General features: G+C 41.4%; 1 protein-coding gene across 2 annotated transcripts in view; it reads left to right on the plus strand.

Moving 5' to 3' along the window:
• Window positions 1-24,008, plus strand: part of CALCR (calcitonin receptor) — a 261,965-nt gene that overhangs the window by 191,863 nt on the left and 46,094 nt on the right. For both annotated transcript variants that reach the window (XM_089776702.1, XM_075922361.2), the window contains one exon: window positions 6,818-6,944. In XM_089776702.1, coding sequence (XP_089632828.1) covers window positions 6,818-6,944 — 127 coding nt within the window. The remainder of the gene's footprint in view (window positions 1-6,817; window positions 6,945-24,008) is intronic.

The following is a 24,008-nucleotide window of genomic DNA, read 5'->3' on the forward strand; positions in this document are numbered from 1 at the left end:
ATTCATACAAAGGAATTAAAAGAAATTGGAGAATGGGCATAGATATGAAAACTGTATTTACAATGAGAAAAATTGCTCAATGTTTTGTACACTCTATTGGCACCTTAGTAATAGGGCAAGATTCCTCTCTCTCTCCCTCTCACACAGTTTTGAACAGTGGCTCATTAGAAGGTCAGGACTATATTTGCCTGTTCTTTCAATTTCTAATGCAGTTTCACAAAATTCTGTTCTCCCATCACCTTTTTTTAATGCCTCAGTCTGATTCTGTGAACATAGGAGTCTCCTGCTGTGTCAGACAACCTCATGCTGTGCTTTGTTCAACTTGACTATCTTTAGTTTAGTTTATTTCAAAGGGTCTATTCCCAGTAGTAAAGTTAAGCGTGCATGCACACCCTATTTGCGGAATCAAGGCCTTAATGAACAACTGAAATAGAATTAGTCTTTCCAATACCATTATCCTCAGATGAGGTGGGTGATATCATTTTGTGCCCAGTAAATTTTTGACAGTTTTGCGAGACTGCACTAACCTATATGTGAGTTGTAGGAGTGGGACATTTAGTGTGTTTTGTTTTAAATTGATTTGCCAGCAAAATGACTCAACACTGAACATAGACTCCTCACTCACCATACCGCTAGGACTGCAAATTGCTTTCATTGTTTGCTTCTTTTCTTTTCTGCCCTAACGACAACTGTAATTATCCTGCCATATGTAGGAGTGAACTTCAGTGTTCCAACCCCCACAAGTGCATGTTCATTTATATAACATACTAACTAAAATCAAATTCCAATATTATATGATGAGGCCTTTTCATTTTAGACTCCAGGATGCACCATTTCATATAGAAATCCCCAAATCCTATCTTTACCCATGGAACTAAGTCCACTGAAGTTCTTACTCACGTAAGTAAGATATACACAGGATTCACTTCCAATAGAAAACATCCAACAATGTCAAATTATTTAATTATCTCAGTGAGAGGAAAATGACATGATTTACATACACTGCTCTCAATTTCTCTGTAATTTTTATGTATCCCAGTATTTCTAACTAAAAATGAAATCCATAATCTGCCCATTGGAGAAGCAAATCTAACTTGAATCACCAACTTGATTTTGCCAGGTCTTCTTAACCATAGTAATAAATCTGTGATCTTCAAAGACTCTTTCCTTCTGCCCACCATGATATGTTATGCACGATCTCATCCTTCATTTGTGCCTTGTCTTCAACAAGAGTTTACCATCCTATATGAAGGACTGGTTCATGAGACCCCAATTCTCATCAGTGTTCCTATTTCCAAAGATAGTGGTTATCTGAACTAAAATTCCAATTTTGAAAACACAAAATTTTGTTGATTTCTTTATCTCACTCATCTAATTTAAAGCAAAGCATATTTCAGTACACTAGTTCAATTATTTCATTCTGTGAGCCACGAGGATGAGAAATCATAGAAAATCATACAGGGTTTTGTTTTCAAACCTGGATATTTGAATGTTAAAATCTTCTAGGATTCTTGTGCTGCTCTCTAAATAAACCACATGTGCTTTTATTCTTTTTGTCAGAAGTTCACTAGCTAAAAGAGACCTAAAAGTTCTTAGACCAAAAAATTGGCCAATTTTGAGCCTGTTCTATTGTGCTTGGGGGAAGACTTACACGTTCATCCATTTTTATTTTTAAAGCCATAGCCACTGTATCAGTGAACCCTGCAGGTTCTCCATACACATTTTTTCTCAAGTCTGCATGAACAGCAGTAACTCATGTACAAACACCATGGCCCAGAACCACAACTTTGTCAGAGTTTTCTTAAGCCACCTTCCACGAGGAGTAACGGTAGTTCGGAATAGGAAGCCTAATCCGAACTACCTAGTCCGTGCCACGTGTAGTCGTGGGCACGGAGTCCGAACTAGCGGACATTTAAAAATGGCGGCGCCCGGCAAGATGCAAATGAAGCCCGGGAAATTCAAATCCCGGGCTTCATTTGCAAGTTCGGTTGCCTACATTAACCACCCTAGTTCGAACTAGGGTGGTAGTGTAGACATACCCTCATATCCCTACTCCTGCTCCCCAGCACTTCCAGGGGCTAGTCTGGGAACTTTTATAAGACTCAGGACTAGTTTAAATTATGCAGAGTTGCCACAGGCCTAAAGAGGCCACTCCACAGCTGGCTCTAGGGAAAAAGAAGTGTGCTCTGACCACAGTACCTCACTCTCTGAGACTTCTCCTATAGCAGAGCCAGTAGAGTGAGATGTCTAAAGCCAGCTGTGTCACCTGGGGATTCTCACACATCAGGGAAATCCCTAGCTGATATAAATCAGCTTTTCAGCCTGTTTGTGCCATTGGAGCAATGCAAAGGTGCTGAAGCCTGTTCCAGATAGGGCCATGTGTCCTTCATTCTGTGCTGACATCAGCTGATGCAAAATCAAAGCTGATTTGTGTGCCAGGACTTTATATAAATATAAATTACTAGAAGATTTTCCTGGTATTGCTTGGGTCCGTTACTGAAATAGTTTTTGTTTTTCTTGATTTAAATCATTGCTCTGGGGTGAGGCTGGGGATGAGGGGTTCACTATCTGTCCATTGGCTGGGGGACAGACAGACATATAAACACACAGACAGACAAACTCTCTCAAACCCCAATAGGGTTATAGCTGTCCTGGTCCCTACCTCTGGCCCCTAGTTACGCCCCGTGATCGTTATGCAGCATAACTGTGCCTGCTATCAGATTCCCTCTTTTCCTATTTATGAGGAACAATCATATTCCAGGCACATCCCATTGTCCTGGCACAACCAAATCCTGACCTTGCTTTAAGTTATGATAAGAGGAAGATGCATACCAAATTTGGTAGCCCTAGCTTCTTACCATTTAGGATTAATTCTTGAACAAACAGACTCAGACTGACAAATAAACAGACAGGTAGATACACCAACTCTCTCAAATATATAGTACATTGTTAGTCATATGCTCATTCCTCCATTTTCTTCTTTTCAAAAATATGGTGGAAAATCGCTGTCTGTTTAAAAAGCAAAATTATCAGGAAAGAAGAAAATGTGTACAAACAATGGAGAGTAATACAATACAAAAGAAAACTATAAACATCGTTTAATAAGGTCTTTTAAGTACACTAAGCACTGTCCTTGAGCAAAACATCATTCTCTTCAATGGAGCATTGTCTTAATGTGCCCCTTGAAATTACCCAGGGACAAGTAATCTTTCTTTTTTTTACATTAACTATTTAGCGCACTTCAGGAATGTAATGCTACATCTAATTGTAAATGTCGTGCTTCTACACTACTACCCCCGGAGTTATTAGTCACCATTAAAGACCACATTTGGTAACAGTTACCTTACAGTGGTATTCACCATTGCCTCAGTTTTACCCTTCACTTAGGATTTCTCTACACTTACTAGTAGACTAGCACGGCTACAATCAATGCTGTGAGTGTTGATTTAATAGGTCTATGGAAGACCCCTCAATCGATGACTGAGCTCTCTCTGGTCAATTCCAGTAATCCACCACTGCAAGAAGAGTAAGGGAAGTCAACGGGAGAGCATTTCCTGTAGATGAAGTACAGTATAGACACTGCTTTAAGTCAGTCTAAGCTACATCAATTCCAGATACATTATTCATGTACTGGAGTAGCATAACTTAGTAGTATAGATAGTAGTATAGATACGGCCTTAGAAAAGATGACATTTCTAGTACTTGAGTAGTTTCAGTGGGCACAGGTTGATCTGTGTAGTTTCTACTGCAGCTGTGTTTGATTAACTGTTTTTTGTTTTGGGATGCTTTTTGTGATGATGTGTGCATTGGTAAAAAAGTAACAAATCATCAAATCCATCAAGATATGGATAGAAGAAGCAGCATTTCTAACGCCTAGGGCAAGGGACATGGAATCAGGACTCCTTGTTTCCAATTATAGTTCTTTGAGTGACCTAGTTTTCAGACTTTGCATATTCATCTGACTTCTCCATGCTGGTATAGTCATCTCTCAGATGTGTATTTAGCTAGCTCACAGAAGTGCCTTGAGCCTCAATTAATTAGTGTTTGTAAAGTGATTCAAGATCCTTGGATGAAGTGTACTACAGGGTAAGTGCAAAGCATTAATGCCATCTGGAATCTCCATAAGTTACTTCGCCACTGAGAATCAGTTTTAAGTCACAGATATGTTCATTAAAATTATCATAATTAGAAAACAGAAAGGGGCATCTCATAAATTCTTCAGAACTAGTCAAAATACAACTAGTACAGCAGGCAGCTGCCAGCCTATTGTGTAAAAAAGAATCCCCTGAAAACTTTACTGGTTATATATCCTTTTTTCCACTGAAGGCCTTTGGGTGCATGGAAAAGAGTATAACATTATTATTTTTCCGAAATGCTACCTTTAATCATGTTTTTATGCTTAGACACACATGATAGGTGGTTTGAACTATGCTAGAGAAAAGGACAGGAAGACAATAAGAGAGTCGCACCAGAAATTTGGATTGAAGGACTAGAGCCCTTGGCTTTAGGCACTGCAGCAGAACAGCTTGCAAGTTTGGCTATTAAGTGAACATGAGCTCAAATACCCTTACACATCCACAGTCCCTCAATGCCAGAGACCCTTTTTCCTGACTTTGGGTTTTAAGGTACATAACTATATGGTGTCTTCAATAGTGCAATGATTGCACTACATGAAAAGATGTAGTGTCATAGTGACAGGTACCATATTTACCATTGTGGGGTGAGCCTGGGAGCCACCAAGGAGAGTTTTCTAACCCTGGGCCAGATGACAGATGTGGTACTCTTTGCACACACTTGTGAGCCTCCTGTGCAATCCACATTCATTCCAATGAGCTTACCCCCCCCCCCCCCCCGAAGTCCCTGAGGCCTGGCTTTGTAAGGGTGCTTGTGTAACCCAGGCACCTATGGGGTATGGCTCACTGTCTCATGTAGACCACTTACAGAGAGAAAGAATGAGTGTGCGCTCCAGCTTTAGCTGAGAGGCAGCTGGCTTTTAGCTCAAGCTGTAGAGGCTCATGCATTAAGCTCCAGGGATCCCACATTTGGTTCTGCCTGTCAGTGTTACACTTGCAAGCCACTGAAGGAAATGACATCACACTCTTTCCCACACACTAGCACAGAGGAGTGCACAGCAGCAGAGTTAGTATTTCAGTGCACTCGCTCCCCATCTCAACATCATGCGACTCACTGCTCCTTTTTATTGATTGTGTCATCTAGACCCGGTTCACACTTGGAGCCGCTGCTCCTGACAATGGCACCCCAGGAATCACTAATAGTAATCTGGAGTTAGATCTATTAGAGTCTGTTTGCCTCTTCTTTTTAGACAGAGCATTCTGGATGCACACCTATAGCATGTGTATATGTGCATACATCTCCCCACTCACACACACACAAACATGTATGCAGACAGATAGACACAGCAGTGAATTTTAAAGGGAAGTTTGCCATCTGTTCAGATGGCTCCTTGTAGCATGCAGAGTAAGTGTTCTCTGTGCTACTGTTAGCCATTTACTTGATTCACTTGTGTTGTTCATTTACCTGGCATCTTTGCCTGCTCGCTTTCAGTTATCATACATCCCACCAAGGTTAGTTCTTCATAGTAAAGACAAGCTGAGGAAGTGGTGTTTGGGTTTAGAGGTGATTTAGTTTTTGGCTTAGAGACGTAATTACATAGTCGATTAACTGATTAACCGATAAGCAAAAGCTTACTGGTTAAAAGTATAGACTACATGCATTCCTTCCCCCCACCCGCACCAGTAAATATTTTAGCTGCAGCTCTGCATTTAAAGTGTATTAGGTTAGTTCTGGTTCATGCCGGGGTGGGGGAGGTGGGAGCTCAGCCCCCTGTCTGTATCAGAGGCAGCAGCACTGGACAACATGCAGCCAGTCCATGAGGGGAGCTGTTTTTAAAACTGGCTCCCCTCGCAGACCAACTCCCACCTGGCACCTTTGATACAGAAGCAGCAGCATGGAGTGGCAGGGGCTTCCTCAGGAGTGGGGCCAGACAGCACCATCTCTTGGCCCCACTCTGGGGACTATAGAATAGTCAAGTAACCAATAAGAATTCATGAGGTTAATCGACTATTCAATTAACTGATATTTTACAACCCTGCTTTGGCTAAAGATCAGGTCTGATGCCAAATCAATGCTATGGTAGCAATTTGCTGGTACAGAAATACTATGAGCTGTTCTTGTGAGTTTTTTGCTCTAAATGGTAGAAATCCTGAAAAAAGCAGCAAATTTTATAAGCTTTCAGCCACATCTGAACAAGAAAATAGGTCTATTCTGGTGTGTGATATGAGCTGGCATTAAAAATGTGCAGGATGCAAACCCAAATCTCCCTGAAATTGAAGAAGATTCCAGTCCAAGGTTCCCACCCTGACTCATTACTAATTCCTAAAGTATCAACTAATTTGTATCTGAATGTTTGAGATATTCTGTTTCCAAAAAGCAGTTCCTTCTAAAACAGTATTCCTTCTGTTCTGAATTTGCATTCATGCACATCTGCAATAATTATTAGGGTTCTGCTTCATCACTTAACATTTCTGGTGCTGTGAAAAAAACCAGCCTCTAGGGTACTAAATCCACGCTGATAGTTCCTCACCGCATGGTTTGGAAAGCATGTTATGTTAAACAGGTGTAAAAATTGTAAAAAACAAAACAACTTTGCTGTGTCCTGTGGCTGCAATGTTAGGCATGTGTTTTCTGACTGTCTGTTGCCAAAGGGCATTTTTGAGAAACAGTTGCCAGTATGTGCTTGTTAAAGTGACATCAGAATAAAAGCACTGATTTACAACTTGTGTTACATAATTTTCAGGAGCCTCAGCTGTCAAAGGATAACATTGCATAAGAATTTGTTTTTCTCCTACGTTCTTAACTCTGTGTTTACCATCGCCCACCTCATCGCAGTAGTGCCTAATCCAGGACTGGTAAAAAGGGATCCTGTAAGTATTTATTTCCTTCTTTACAGCACATAGCTAAACAAATCCACTGTAAATGATAGCCTTTCAGTGCACTAGCTGACAAATACAGGACCAAATTCAGAGAAGCCTTCTGCAAGCAAATCTCCCATTGAGAGAATCTTCCTCAATAGGAATCTCAGAATGTATCGTGAGGCGCATAAGTTTTTGACAGTAAAATAATCCTGTTAGCAGCATGGACATGCTGGAATGTTGAGAGAGAATGTGCGCAACCTGTTGAGCTAGAGATCCAGGTCTTCATTGGTACAGTTCAGCAGGCAGCTCAAAGCTAAATCACTTTTATATCTCCCTGATCCTGGTGTGGAGCCCCATTTCCAGCACTGAATGGCTCTACTTTACATTGGCTAACAATATCCTTGCCTATGCCCTCTTTCTCCTAGACATGCATTCTATTGGAGTGGGAATGGGGTGGGGGGTAAAGTGGCCATATGGTGCTATACTCTTTGTGGACTTCCCCAGGTAGGAGAACTCTCAGGAAACCATTCTAGTGAGATTCTGGGAACTTTGCACTGTTGAAGCAGAGCAAAGACCAGGATCTGGTTCATTTTTCACTGTTTAATTCCAATAAGACTGCTAACCACACTCTTCCCAGTAGCCAATAAATCAAAGTACAAGCTTGGTTCATTTTCAGTGTCATTACTCCTTTTCAGGCCCATTGACAGGTGGGAAAGAAGCAAAGAGGGCAGTTGCCCTGGAGTCCAGCGATTCAAAAGGACCCAGAGCTCCCAGCTGCCGCTACTATTATAGGCGCCCTGTGTCCTTTAAACCATTAAATTACCACTAGAGCACCACACAGAGTGCTCCAGGCAGCTCTGAGGGCTGGCGGAGTGGGGGAAGTGCAGCATGCTCCGGGAAATGCTGAGGGCTCCACCAAATGCTGAGGGCCCAAGCTCCACCTTTTCCGCCCAAGGCCCCACCCCTTTCAGGAGTGCACAGCTGGACCACTCTTCAGCTAGATGAAGGAGCTCTGCAAATTGTTGGACTCTGCCAGTCTATCAGCTGATGAATATTTCAGAAATTTGTGGTAAAACATATATGTCCTGAGCCTGTCCTTACTCACATTAGTAATTTACCCCAATCCAGGGGAGCTGCACTAGCATACACTGGTATGGAAAGACTGTCAGGCCTGTGATTTCTAAAGTTGTGTCATAACATTTATCAGTGTGTCTTCTATTAGGATATTTAAATTATGGCTTAATCATTTCTCTAGTGCAAAGTTTCAAAAAGCGATTAAATGCTATCACGCTATTACCTATCTTGGAAGCATCTTTCAGCATGTACTACCAGTTAATCAAGATAATTAAAGTAGTATGTGAACAGACTACTGGAAAAATATGATCAATTCCAAGGCCATCTGGAGATTAAAAAATAGAACAGAAAAAAAATCAAACAGATTTCATTCTACCTTATTGTCCTATGTTTTCATTTTATGTAAAGGGTATGATAAAAATACTCTTGATATTTGAAGATGAAGAGCTAGTACATGATAAGCAAAACATTAACATCAAGCTGCTGTAATGTAAGTAGGAATAATTACCTCAAGCTCAGGTTAAAAATGATACTTCCTGACAGAAGAGGTAAATTATCTAAATCAGAGTGCTTTTAAATAAATGTTGAGGTCACAGCTAGAAGGGCTGTGAGTTGAGAGCACAGTGATTGGTAAAGGAGGCATAAGGCAAATATATAGATATATATAGATATGTTTAGAAAAGAGCCTCATTTGGAATGAAATCTTTGCCCAAAATTCAGTGGCAAAGCTTTCATTTACTAGAACAAACTAGTTTCTTGGTGTGAAGTTGCATTGCACTATTAAAGTCAATTGAGACGCCTCAGTTTACACTGGCAATCTGTTCCTTAGGGTGTGTCTACACAGCACCCTAAACTCAAAATAAGATATGCAAATTGCACTACACAAATCGCGTATCTTATTTCGATTGTATTTCGAAATGGCTTATTTCAAAATTTGGCACGTCTACGCAGTGCCAAATTTCAAAATAACGCACTATTTCAACACATCCATTAACCCTTGTGGAACGAGGGTTACAGGAATGCTGAAATGTTGAAATGTTTCAACATAACGGGCGCATTTAAAAGACGCGGGGTAGCTATTTAGGAATACCTCCGGTATCCTGAAATAGCCACACTATCCAGATGTACCCTTAGTTACTAAGGTGATGAATGATATAGGAATTCATTCCCATAGATGGACACTGATGATTTCTTTGGGACTCCATATAGGTACAAAGATCTGTCTATGCAGAGCACTCTGCAAGACTGGAGTCTTAATTAGCATTGTAAGTTAGTAGAAATTCTTTAGATTCAATCATACTTGATAAGGAAGCAAATATACAAAAAAATTTACCCAGCCAGTATATTTCTGGGTTTCCACTGTTATTGAAGATATTCATATGACTGGGCCCCAAATCAGCAAAATATGTGAACACATGGTTAATTGCTTTGATGAATCAGGGCATTATTCTGTGCTTTTTCCATTACTATCAACTCTTCTTCTGCCTCATCCGGCAGTGAACTGCTTCCTAACAAGTAAGACATAAAACTTGGAGCTGGAAGACCTCAGTTCTTTTATGGACTAATTGGGTGATGTTGGGAGAGTCACATAACCCCTGAATGTCTCAATTGCCATTTTTAAAAAAGAAGAAAACAGATTTGCAAAACACTTTGAAATCTATGGTTAAAAAGCCCCTTCTCCCCCAATACTTTATTGTTAGTATTAGTGCACTCTTCTGATACCATATATCTGGAAAGAGAAAATGAACCAATAGGGAGCATGTTCCCAAAAAAAATGTAAATCTTTTGAAAATGTAATGAATGTATGTGTAAATTACACCAGAAATATTCCAGTTAACTTTTCACTTTGTAGAAATGTAACAAAGCAAATTTAGGTTTTACATATTGCTTTGGTTTATATTTATGTCTGCCATTTTTTAAAAGTCCACTTAAGAAGCTTGCTTCTGACTTTTTGTGGTTTGCAAAGGTTGTCCTCATTTCTCCTGTGGATCTTTCCAGCTTGACAGAAACATGGGTTTGTGTGTTTCACTCATCACAAATACACAGACATACCTGTCATTGCGTGAGGGAGGAATTGCTATACTAATGGGAATTTCAAACAGTCATAGATATCCATTATTCAATGGCCAGATATAGATGTGACACAAGTAGCACTTATTTATTCTGCACCATGGAAAAATACTTTAACCATAAATGTTATTCTACCTCATTTCTTGTGCATTTTTCCCTCCTGGAAGCATCAGAGTAGATTTTAAATACTAGGTAGCAAGGAAAAAGCTGTCCTAGTGAACATATTTGTGAAGATGTCCTTTACACCGATGGACGACAACACGAAAAAAGAAGTCTGTCTTATTTAATGGCTGCTGAGGGGACAAGACCAGGAAACAAGCCTAATTTCCCTAACACGAAAGCCCTATTCTCTTCCCACAGGGCCTTTTACTGTCAAGAGACCAGGTTCCAATGTATACACCTGGATCTTGAAAGAATCTATTACACCTTTTTCATTAGATAAGTTCCTTAGCACTGATTTAAATCCATGTTATGACAATTCCATCAAAGTAAAATGGTAAGTGAAACTGTTTTTAAATGTATTTATTATTTTTTTCTCTCTCCTTTTTTGTTTGTTCTTTCTTATTATATGATTCTGTTTTTATTCTTAAATGTATGTGGACATGAACTAATGGAAGAGAAAAAAAGATACAAAGGATACAAACTTTGGCTTCCGAGGATGAGGGGAAGAAGGGAAGAGTCCAAGGACAATCATATATTGAGAAACAGCAGTGTAGATATGTGTGTATATGTATGAATAATACTATGAAACTAAATTTCTTTTTTTTTTTACATTGTAACTAACATAACAGTTGTCAATTATCCTTGTAGCAGAAACAACTGGGAGTTTCTTTGCCACTGAGGCAAAAAATGACCAATAAAACCGTGTAAAATAACCTTTCTAGTATTTTCTGTGTGTTAGTGACAAACATAAAACTGGAATATTTGCATATTGTCTGGAACAGCTAAAGCCTCCCCTCATCAAGCCATTGAAGATCCTAAACATTTCCCCTTAGCTGATGTGCCAAGAATCAGTGAAAAGAAATTTGAAGTTGATGTGATTTTTCTTCTCAGGTTGCCCCCAAAGGTTGCTCTAGCAAGGGGCACAGTCACTATGTTTTCATCCAATGTCTGATGATTACAGGGTTGGTGGGTGACTAAAGAGTGACTAATCACCATCTTTACCCACTGGGCATCTTACCATTATCGTAGTGTATGATCCCACCAGGGCCAGTGATGCAGCTGTGGACTTTTTTTTTTTACCAGTAACCACAATCACTCTTTAATGAAACTCCAAGAAAAAATATCATCATAACCCTGTGTGAATTTAATGTGCATGGAGAAAAAGAAAAAGAACACGTATACTCAGGGGCTACGTCTAGACTGGCATGATTTTCTGGAAATGCGTTTAACGGAAAAGTTTTCCGTTAAAAGCATTTTTGGAACAGAGCGTCTAGATTGGCACAGATACTTTTCCGCAAAAGCACTTTTTGTGGAAAAGCGTCCGTGCCAATCTAGACGTGCTTTTCCGTAAAAAAGCCTCGATCGCCATTTTAGCCATGGGGGCTTTTTTGTGCAAAACAGTACTGTGCTGTCTACACTGGCCCTCTTGCGCAAATGATTTGCGCAAGAGGGCTTTTGCCTGAACGGGAGCAGCATAGTATTTCCGCAAGAAACACTGATTTCTTACAGTAGGAAGTCAGCGTTCTTGCGGAAATTCAAGCGGCCAGTGTAGACAGCTGGCAAGTTTTTCCGCAAAAGCAGCTGATTTTCTGGAAAAGCTTGCCAGTCTAGACACAGCCAGGAAGTTTTGTATTGGGCAGAAGAACAAGAAAGTGCAGTAAGCACTGAAATTTACATCTGCCAACAGCATGGTGATCTGTGTCTAGCTCTTCCTTCAGCCAGAGATTCACATGCAGACCTGATACAGCCCAAATGGCTTCACTAGGACTGTTATTAATCATGTCCTTAACAACCACTGGTGATTCACGTTGGATCAAGTTCACAGAGGTTCTGAACTTGACACTGACCATTAGCTTCTGCTGACAAAAGTGCACCTCTGACTTCAAGAACAGTTAACAAGCTGAAAATAGTCTGATTCAACCAAAAGCTCTTGCTGTAGCCAAGCTATCAGATAGCTTTCTGTTCTGAGGTGCAAACAGCTATCAAAGCATAATGGAGTGAAGTCTTACTCCCCCCTCAATGGGGTTTGTCGTACCTCGGTGTTTTCGTACCTTGGTACCTTCGGTGGTCTGGACTGTCAGTGTCAGCGTCGTCTGGTCAGGGTTGCTCTGGTGCACTCCTGACAGGACCTCTACTCCGTCGGTAATACTAAACTTTCGGCTGCGTGCGTAACAATCGGTACTCCCTTTATCTAGAGTGTTAGACCCCGTGCACTTGGGTCAACACAGGAGATCTCTGGGAGGCCCCGGAAACGACAGATGCAGGCAAGGTTTGAAATCAATTGAGCAGGTTTATTGTCAAATGCGAAGCTCTACCAGTTGGTAACAGAGATCAGTACAATGTTACACCACTGGGCACTATGGCCCACGTTGACAAGGTACCAACACCGGGCAGGCCTATTGCCATATATCAGATATTAACAGCAGTTAGTCAAAGTTAAGCTACTGTGCATTCTGTAAGTTTAGGCAATGACACCTGCTGTTCAGGCGCCTAGTGCGCCCCCCCCAAGGTCGGCCGGAGAGCACCCTCGGCGGTGTCCTTTTCTAGACAGGTACAAACAACTTACATCATTTCTTTAGGTACCAGGTTACCACCCTCTGTTGCCTAGTTACCACCCCTCACCTTATGGAAGGGGGGCTTACTTACTATCCTTCATGCTGTCAATTCCGACCTGGTCCTGAACCTAGGTCGGTATGTGCATTAGTTTTTAGGGAGTTTTTGTACCAAGACATTTCTTATTAAGATGTTCCATTACTCCCCTTTGGCTTACAGTCTGTACCCAGTGCCTCCCTGTGTCCTTCCATGCTCGACCTAACTTACACAATCACACAGTTATCAATAGGGCCTCTTTCTTGGCTCCTGTGTTACTGAACCAAAGTCTTGCTCATTAGATTGCAGGCCTGTTGCTGTTTCCATGTTGCAGGCCTTAGGCCTGCTGACTCCATGTTACTGACCCTCAACTTACTACAGGGTTGTTTCATGCCATCAGTCCCTGACCTCTGCCAGCTTAGTGATGGACATCTATGTCAAACCACATCTGTGGATCAGCAAGGGAATGCTCAGAGCTGTTGGAGCTAAGTAAGAAGCCAGGCTACAGTTTGAGTCTTCAAAGACACATTGGTGGAGAGTGAAAGCAAAGGCTGAGTGGATTCAATTTTGGAATTAAGTTTGCACATCTCTGCACCCCCTATTCAACTTTGTGGTGTTTGCAAGGGAATGTGGCACCAGCTTCTCGCATAAAGAATCGGACTGACCACATCATCCAGAGTTTCCAGAGTCAGTTGCATTGATAGGAAGATCATGTCATGATGCTCCTCCCATTGTCCCTCTTCCACTCAAAGAGGGAAGGAAGTTACAGTAGAGCCACCTTCCTTCAGCCAAGAAGGGATCTAGATGACAGTCCATAAGCTGAAGGCTGGGAAGTCACCAGGGAGTTGTAACATTACCCCTGAGATACTGAAGATAGATGACAATATTATTGTACCACCACTCTGTCTTGGGATCTGGAATATGTGAACTGCATTGTCTCATTGGTTCAGTTTGGTGAATCACTGCTAATGATGGCCAACCAGGTCAGACAATAAACAGCATGCATTGGACTGGTTGTTAATCAAGATAAAACTAAGTCCCTGGCCTTTCCTATCAGCCTACAGCTCCCATTACAGCCAGGTCATGTCAACTCATCCACATGGGACCTCAAGCATGTAACAGAATTCAAATATTTGGGATGTTGTAGACAGTGCTGGAAGATGCTCACAAAATGAAGATGCTCGTATAACGACTGCTGTTGCTGCTGCTGCTGCCGCCATGTTTTATACCTGCTCTAGGTCCGACAGCCTTAATGGATATGTTGTAACAACAAGCTTTCTGTGAAGTTGAGGATTTATAGAGCCACATTCATACCATCTCTGTTATATGGAAGTGAAATGCAGGCTCTGAGGAAGGCCAAAGATCACAGGACTGAGATCTTCAATTCTCATCATCTCCATCAGCTTTTCCATTTCAAGTGGCAGGACAGCCTTGGAAATGAGGATATTCTAATCTGACCCCAGCAACCACCTTCATTACCACTCCATTGGTTTTGGCTGCTTTCTTGGAATAGTCCTATAATAGGAATGGAAGATCAACGAATTCCAAAGTATGTTTTTAAAGTAATGGTACTACAGGTCCAGTGAGCCTGTGGGTATCAAAAGCTTTGGTGGTGGGACAAGATTGACAATGATGGACATAAAGTGTCTCTAGCCAAATGACAGGGTGAGAATGTGCATTGCCAATGTGCCCTGTTTAAGGAGTGGTGTGAAGGTACATCATGCCCAGTGCATTGCATGAAAAGAGTTATGCTTCCAAGAGAAACCACATACCACTTCCCCACTCCAGTCCAGCATTAGCATTGCCAACAGTGAATAAAAGGAAAGTGAAAGAACAGCACTAAAGCAAATATGAAAGCAAAAGGTGCAAAGTTTACCAGCAAAATTGTGATTTAAATAATATACCAGAAAATCATGACCAGCCGGATGCCATAAATAGTCTCCCCATTCACTTATTGAAGGTAGAGCCACCATCACTCAACTCAGATGAGATTTTCCTGTATCTATAAACACATGGGGAGATACATATAGACAGAAAGCAATGAGCAGTGTATCCTGATAAACTGTGGAGAGGAACACTTATATCACTTATGGGACTAAAGGGCAATTGGCTTTGTTCTGCCCTTTTTCAGCTTTAAATTTTGTGGTTTCTGTGCCTCTCCATGCCTCTTGCTCCATTCATCTGAAAAAATGGGCTGTGCCCACAAAAGCTCATGATACTATATATCTTTTTGTTAGTCTCTTAAGGTGCTACAGGACTGCTCATTGTTTTTTAAGTTTTTTTAAGATACAGATTAACACTGCTACCCCTCTGAGAGTTATCTTTTTGTTAGCACTGCAGCAGGCACCCTGTGCTTTTTGTTATATATGATTCTTTCTGAGAGAGCCCGACAGAGTCCCAAAGAATTTTAAAAATGTAATTGTTTCAATAACTTTGCTAAAAATTGTCTCATTGAAGAAATATAGCAAACTTCCTATAACTTCAGTACCACTGTCATCCTCAAATGTCTGCTTTGCCCAGTCTTTGTGGGACACAACAAAGATTGGGGAGTGCAGCTCCATGTACTGGGAGTTGTTCCACGTATTATTTCCTGGATAATAACAAGAAATGACTCAATTCTTATTATACTAAACTTGCTTTTTATTAAAGCAATTATGTGCAAAGCTGCTGTATCTGCACTTTAGAATTCCTAGCTATGACTTCCTGGTGCCTCTCCATCCTCAAATCTCTGCTCCTCTTTCTAAGGTCCATGCAGGTTGCTTACAGGGGCAGCCAGAGACATTAAAGATCCTGGAATGGTTTAAATCTAATTGAGAGCTCTTCTAAAATACAAACTCATTCCAACAGCCCTCAAGGGGAAATCTGCCCACTGAAGATTGCTGAAATTCAGTATCCTAACACCACACCTCTTCCTGCCTCTAGTACACCCTCGATGCTAGGGGTTGAGAGGTGCCTGTAGGAAGGCTATGCGGTCCACTTGCCATTTAGGGAATCTCCTACTATACCAGAAAATTCCACAGCTTACCAACTGTGTGGTTTCTTTGCACTTCCAAAGGTATGAAAATAGGTCATAGTGGGGCTTGGGACTGAGCCCAATGTTTATAATTATAGCAGCTAATTGACTTCCATGGGACTAATTGAATGAATAAGATAACCACAAGTGGTCTTTAGATGCCCTAAGCAAAATATTCACTATGTTTTGTGCATATCAGTGTGGGTCAAATTCTGGCTTCACTTTCCCCTCATGCAAACCCTGACTCAAGTCAGTGGGTTTACACAGGGTGAGAGTCTGGGTAGATTGTAGCTTTTAAAAAAATACTGTCTTCTGAAATTTAGCTCAAAATGTAAAGGCTGTAAAGCAAAATAGAAATGTTTCTAATTTTGAAAAAGCAACCAATCTAATAACATTTGTTTTAAAACAAAGAAGCATTCCCCTGCAATGAGTGAAACCTCAGTAGGATATAGCTAAGATCAGAAACGTGAACCCAACTATGCCCAAAGAGGAAACTGATTTCACTGATTTTCATTGGCCAAGCTGAAGCATAAACACAAAAGGAACAAAAGGCCAAATTTCGGGCATCTACAGATGTACATAAGATTAGCAAAATCAAAAGGTTGTCTAATTCACAAAGGCAGTTTTGAAAATCTCAATAAGCAGGGGCGGATATAGGGCAAGGCGAGCGGGGCGGCCACCCCGGGCCCCGCACTTCAAGAAGCCTCTCACATGCGTCGTGGCAAAGGAGGGCCCCACGAAATTGGGCTGTCCTGGGCCCCGCAAAATGGTCATTTGCCCCTGTCAATAAGCATCTCTCTACATTATTCCATGCCTAAATATCTCTGCCAACCTGCACTACCAGTCCCACCTTTGAAATTCTCGCAGAGACATTCACTCAGTCATATATCAAAGGGCTGGTCATCCTTTAACTGTTGTGACTTGTTTTGTCCGCAGTGATGCGAAAAAAGGGGAAAAAAAGATCAAGCCAAGAATTTGGGTTCAGACTGAAAAGGTCACTGGTGAATTCCACTCTGTATATGTTCCTGCATATAACACCACTGTCCTGAACAGACTGCATGCTGGCTTGGCTTATTCAGTCAGAGTTGCTTTGTTTTACACAGCTTCATACTCACACCAGATTTCACAGTCTCACTCCTACCAATCTTATTTATAGGATCAGTGGCTGGAACTCCCTTTAGAGCCTATCAACACTTAAATTGAAGGGAGGAGGATTTGCTGCAGAGAAATATAAAGCCTGTCCCGAAGAGGCCAAATGTGCTGATTTCACAGCACCCCAACCATGCTAACAAAAGGAACAAAGTGTTGCTCCTAGGAATTCCAGCCAAGACTATAGCATGGCAGGGCAGAGCAGTGGGCTATTCTTTTATATGCTTTCTCATTTTGAAACTAAAATGAGAGCGCTGTGTTGTAATTTGCGGTTGCCCTAAAATAATTGCTAATAAAATGTAGAAATAAGATGTTCAAATCCAATTTGTTTCCTTCTCCCAAGCTAGTTTACCAAGACAAACCTACAAGTGGAGTTTGATGAATCAGGACTCGTAGGCTGCTGTCACTCCCATATCTCAGTGACAGCAAGCCTGCTTTTAATTAGCCTTTGTAGGTGCAGAAGAGCAGCATATATCTCAACGGTGCCTGTTTCTTTTCTGATGCAACAAATGCTGTGAAATGAATGGGATAGCGGAACCATCTTTCAGTATGGGAGCTAGTGTCGCGAACCTCCTTGTAAAAATTATTTGCACAAAGCTGATTTCCATTCCTAAACTAAGCAGGAAAATAAACCCGCATTAAATAATGTTGCAGGTTCAGAATAAACCAGCCCAGGTAGAGATTTTAAGTGCAGGCTATCACAGTGTCCTTAACTATCTGAGCTCTGCCCTGTGCTTCCTTGGCCCAGATTTCAGAGTGGTACCTGTGCCATGATACCATCCAGAAGGAAGCATCCCATATGCTTGTGTGGCTGTACATGGACTATTCCTAGCAGAACTTCTAAGACGAGCAGGGTCTGCAAAGCAGGGCTGATACACCAAGGGGAGCAATCTATTCCACCCCTCCCCGTTAGATGGAACATGCAGCATTCTCCTTGGCTACATCTACACTGGCATGAATTTCCGAAAATGCTTTTAACGGAAAACTTTTCCGTTAAAAGAATTTTCAGAAAAGCACGTCTAGATTGGCAGGATGCTTTTCCGCAAAAGCACTTTTTGCGGAAAAGCGTCCGCGGCCAATCTAGACGCGATTTTCCGCAAAAAAGCCCCGATCGCCTTTTTCGCGATTGGGGCTTTTTTGTGGAAAACAGTACTATGCTGTCTACACTGGCCCTTTTGCGCAAAAGTCTTTCGGAAAAAGACTTTTGCCCAAACGGGAGCAGCATAGTATTTCCGGAAAATCACTGACGATCTTACATGAGATCGTCAGTGCTTTTCCAGAAATTCAAGCGGCCAGTGTAGACAGCTGGCAAGTTTTTCCGCAAAATCAACTGATTTTGCAGAAAAACTTGCCAATCTAGACACAGCTCTTGTGTACAAAGAATAGCACAAAAGAGATTATGCTGCCCTAGGATCTGTGGCCTAAAATCTCAGACCACTAGAGAATCTTTCATGCCTGGGACCACACCTGGTCCCATGTGCAAAGTGTGAGTTCATGTGTTATGTGAAGGGCACTTCCATAGGAGTTGAGGCAAGAGACTCCTTCCCTACCCCCATGAGATCAGCAGAGCCACAACTACATTCCTGTAACAGCGGTGGCAACAGGCCCAAATTCCCCCTGTATAGATTGTTCTTCACAGTCCCCACTTTCCAGACAGCCACAGAGGCAGATGCTGCAAAGCAGAACTCTGTGGCATGCAGGTAGCCTGGTATGTCATGCTCTGTTCAGCTTCTCTCTCCAAGCACAGCCAAAGCACAGCAGCTAGACTACATTAAACGCCTACTGTGCCATGAAGAGAAAGCATGGTTTGGCTTCAACTGCGTTGTGACCCATCCTTCCCACAGCAGTCTCACTTATGGAGTATGTGGCAGCCGACATGAAGAATTTCTTCAAGAGCTATTAGTTTGTCTCTGTTCCTTAACATTAATGGAGGGTCATTTGCAAAGGAAATGTCTGCCAACAGTAAACTCAGGGCCTAAATCAACACTGAATTGCTCCAGTTTTACTCGAGGGTGACTGTCAGATTCATTGAAACTACCCTGGCATAAAACTGGAGTAACTCAGTGGTGAGTCATTCTCATCAGCTTTTCATAGTTTATCCTAGGAATGAACAATTATCCCTGTTACCTACAGCCTAACACAATTAGCACTGATGAAGAAGCAACATGAATACTGAATTGACATATTGAAAACAAAAAGAATGTATTTTCTCCCTCAGTTATGAATGTACTATTAAACATGAATACACTGTTTTCCCCTGTGGAATAACATTTTCATTCATTTTTAAGACAAATTTTAAAGGACTAAACAGCATAAAAACAAAACAGTAATTCTTGTTATCCGCAAAATTTCATATTCTTGCTAATTTCTTCATCAATTAACAAAAAAAGCAAATTCAGAGTTACATTTCACACCAACAGTATCAAATTCCCTGTTCAGGCAGTAATTCCATGCCAGCTGTGAGATAAGGAGATGTGCCACCTGTAGGATTCAAATGTTAATGATAAAGGGCCATTTGCAGCATATTTAGATGGCACATCAGTAAAGAGCATTAATCTACAGTGTCACACACACAACAGTTCAATTCAGCTTGAAAACATCACGCAGATCCCCTTTGTGAGAAAGATTCTTACTTTCTCAAGACAATTATTAGACAACTAGCCAATTAGCCTGTCATAAGACGGGATTTTCATGTCTCTCCTCTGTGTCGGTCTTCTCTCCTGAGCCTCTGGTCTCTCGCTCCGTCTCTCTCTCTCTTCTTCTCCTATTGCCTCCCTCTCTCTCTTTCAGCTCTCCGCCTCCTGCCTCTCTCTCTGTCTCTCTCTTTGTCTTCTCCTCCCCCTCCTACCTCTCACTCGGGGGACTGCGGAGCCCAAACATTCACTTGTGCCACTTGCTCCCACATGGCGGCCTGGCTGAGCGGCGCAGAAGTCAACTGAGTGCCACAGCGGGAGACGAAGGGGGGTGGGGTGGTGACATACACGGCCAGGCCCCACCCATGTACGTCACGCCCCGCCTCCCTTTCCTTCCTCCGTGGCGCTTGGCTGACTTCTGCGCCGCTCAGTCGGGCCACCGCAGGGGAGCAAGTGGCGCAAGCAGCCGTTTCGGGCTGCCCAGAAGGATCAGCCAGTATTACAGGCAACAACGCTGCCCAGAGGGAACAGCCAGCATTTCAGCATTACAGACTCACAGACACTGGGCTACTATATATATGATACCAAATTAAGTAGCTTATAGCATTGGAGAAAAGAAGAAAATAATTGAGAGGTTAAGATCAAGTCTGTTATTTTTGGGGCCTGGATTCTAACTGCTGTGCCACTTCAGGCCTTACTTTGAGTATTCTTATTTAATTCTCCTCGAAATTACAGTCTCTTAGTTCAGTCATCTTGATAGATCTCAGCTGTCATAGTACCACAAAGTGGGAGGTTCTCTCTCATAAATCGCATGACCTGTGTTAAGTTCAGTGGTCTGAATTATAGCAGAGGTCAGACTAGATTATTGCTATGCATCTATAAATATCTATGGCCTCTGAATCTATTAATGTCTTTCTGGTGGCTGAGTCCCAAATCATTTCTTGTCAAAACATTTGATATTCTACCTAGTCTAATGAGAATCCTGTATGTCTCCCATAGCATTGCAGGAACATTTTCCTGAGATGTCACATCCTAATCATGTAACTCTGAATGACCTTATGTTGTAGCCTTACATAAAGGGCACTGAGGCGTACAATTGTAAAGTGGTAAAGGCATGGAGAACTCTAGGAAGTTCTGTCTTGCTAGGTCTAGGTAAAACTAGCAGTCGTGACTGCAGCCACTATGGTGCTCACATGATGCCCAAATTGCAAATTCGAGCAACAAACAAAGAGAACAACCCCTCAGTCAACAATATTGTTTTAATCTACCATTTTACCTGATTGTTTATCCAAACGTCTAAGCATGATCACAGTCTTCCCTGAATTGTTCCTAAACCAGCTAATTCTCATCCATCAGCACTTGCATTCTAATAGGAGCTCTGCCAATCAGCATAAATTACTAGACCGGGATAACCTGGCTTTTAGTATCAGCTGCCTACCCCAGGTCACCAATCTAGTCATTCTGACATATGTCTCCCATCTATGAAAGACAACTGTTTCTTCAAATTCCCCATTACTATTTCTATGTCTCTTTCCTCACTTTCTCTATTTTAAACAGGTCCATTACACTCATATGACCAGAACTTTGGCAGTGATGTGAAGTCTGTTTTCTACCTCATCAACCCTGGCACTTTCATTGAATACTAGAGAGACTTTTCTTTTAACCTATGTATGGACTGAGGAGTAAGTCCCTGCAAGGCTGCAACTATTAAGTGGAGTGAAGTGATTGTTGAAAGGACTCTGACACTAATTGAGTACTCTGTGCTTTATTGAGATGCTCACTCACCTGCTCCTTGCTTTTTGATTAATCTCAAGAGGTCTGAGCAAGTTCTGTGCCTCTCCCCAAGGCTAAGAGGCTTGTAAGAAGCATGTATCCTATTTCAGATCTGTGCACAAGTGACAGGAATATCTAATTATTGTTATTACAGGAGGTGACCTTGGACTTCTTTTAATTCTACAGCCTAGTTGCTATTCTAAAGAGCAGAATAGCAAATAGATTGTGTATCATTTCCACTTAACAGCACATACATGACAAAAATCAGAGTTGTCCATTGCATCATGCGTCAGTGCTAGATTAAGTAGTACAAATACTAACAGTTGACCTGGAAGAGAAGGTTGTGCTGAGTGCATTTTATGGGTTAAATTACCTTTCATAAATGCTCTATCTGTTCTTTCAAAGCAAAGCCTTTTAAGGGAGAGGGTTTTTTTCCTCACTCTGAACTATTCTATTATTCTGCAAATGCAAAAACAATACACTTAAAATTTTGTTATGGCATAAATGTCAAAAAGCAGATAATTGACAATAAACTTGATGGCCCTTGATGAGCTATTTAAGCTAAAGAACAATGTTGGCACAAGATCAAAAGGTTCTAAGCTGGCCAACAATAAATTTAAACTGGAAATTAGAAGGTTTGTAACCATCAGAGGAATGAAGTTCTGGAACAGCATTTCAATAGGAAGAGTGGGGCTAGTTTTAATATGGAGCTTGATAAATTTACTAAAGTATTATATGAACAGTGTTGTTAGCAATAGCAGGGGACTGAATTCAGTGATCCAGGATGCCCATTATAGTCCTGTGTTACTTTCCAAGATTTCTGTCAGTGTGTTTTTGTGATGGGATAGACTAGGTTCACAGGTCCCCTACAAGAGGCCTCAGGGTCCTACCGCAACCATCCGAGGAAAGGAGTAATGGAGCTAAATACTCCGAGTTACAGGAGTTGGAGTAAGAAGTCCTCCAGCTCGACATTATTTTGACATTATGTCGAAATAACTGCTAGCTGTGTAGACGTGGACTGTGAAATAACACTGCTGTGTTGACCTCCCCATAGACTCAGCATTTCAAAGCCTAATTAGGTATCCTGTGCTATGTTATATATATAATTAAGCACCGGTCAAGAGAGAAAGAGTGGGAATATATCCTTGGGATAAAGGCTACCACCCAGGAACTGAGAGATGCAAGTCCCAATGACTATTTAAGAATTATATACAGTGTGGAACAGCTTCAGTAGGAGAACCTCACCCCAAAATGCTCCATAGCCCAGTTGTTGGGGCATTTACCTGGCTGACAGAAGAAGGGGAATAAGAACCTTGCTCTCACCTGGGTTTCTCACTTTCTGGAAACTGATTTATGAACCAGACTTTCATTGGGCCTTATAGCTTATTTATGATCCAGACTTCCCCATGATGCTTGGGGAGCAATGCTAAGCCTGCTTTAAAAAAATCAGCACAAGAAATGTTAAGCAAGGGATATTATTTTTAGCAATGACTTAACATGCCAGAACAGATGCTTAAGTTAGCAAAACTGATGGACTTACCAAAAAGATCTAAGTAAATAACAGATTTCTACAATGTATCAGAAAATGCGCTAAAAATAGAATATATTTGTCTGAGTACATAACGAAATAATGGTACCAAATTATAAGGAGGGGACTAGTTTGTTTGCCATTTTCAGAACCAAATCTGGAATCATCTTGTCGTCATGGTGGGGGGCTGGTTCTCCAGACTTTGGTAACTCTGCTGCCTGTATTTGTTACACACTGTTCTAGTCTCTTAGGTATGTCTACACTACAGCGTTATTTTGAAATATCTAATTTTGAAATAGTTATCTCAAAATATCTTATTTCAAAATAATGCGTCTACACACAAAATGCATTTTGAAATATCTTTTTGCTATTTCGAAATAGCGCGTCCACATTAATTGGACACTGAATCGCATTTAAGGCCAGCCAGAACTGGTTCCGGCAGGGTGTCAGGTCAGAAGTTTCCTTGTGGCCTGGGTGGCCAGCAGGGCACCTTGGGAAGAGCTGGAGGCCCCCTATTTCAAAATAAGCATCTACACAGCGCTTATTTTGAAATAGCAATTTTGAAATTGGTGCTATTCCTCGTAGAATGAGGCTTACCAATTTCAAAATAAGCCCTCCGCTAGTTTGAATTAATTTCAAAATAGCAGTTGGCTTGTGTAGACGGTAGGAAGGTTATTTCGAAATAACTTTGCTGTGTAGACATACCCTAACTTTCTAATACATTAAATCACTTTGACTTATCCATGTTCTCTCTAACTGTTCTATAATTTCAAACCAAATTAAATGTTGGTTATTGATCAATTACTGATAATCAGTTATTGATTATTGGACTTCTGAGTGGGGTGAGTGCTCTAAACACTGGGCTTTAAGGTTGGGGTAGCCCAATCATTGTTTTGTGAAAACCCTGTTCGCTTCTGAATGCAGCCATGGGACTGGGTTCGATAGGTGAGAAGTGGGGGAGGGGAAATGCCTACTATGAGAATCCCTCTGGGAATTAGGCATGAGCTAAGCACCTAGGCATCAGACGTAAGGTGGCTTTGTGCATACACACTTACAGATTTTTTAGGTGCCGTGGAGACTTT

This window comes from Pelodiscus sinensis, chromosome 2, assembly GCF_052426305.1.
Source record: "Pelodiscus sinensis isolate ZL-2025 chromosome 2, ASM5242630v1, whole genome shotgun sequence".
NCBI classification, from domain to species: Eukaryota; Metazoa; Chordata; order Testudines; family Trionychidae; genus Pelodiscus; species Pelodiscus sinensis.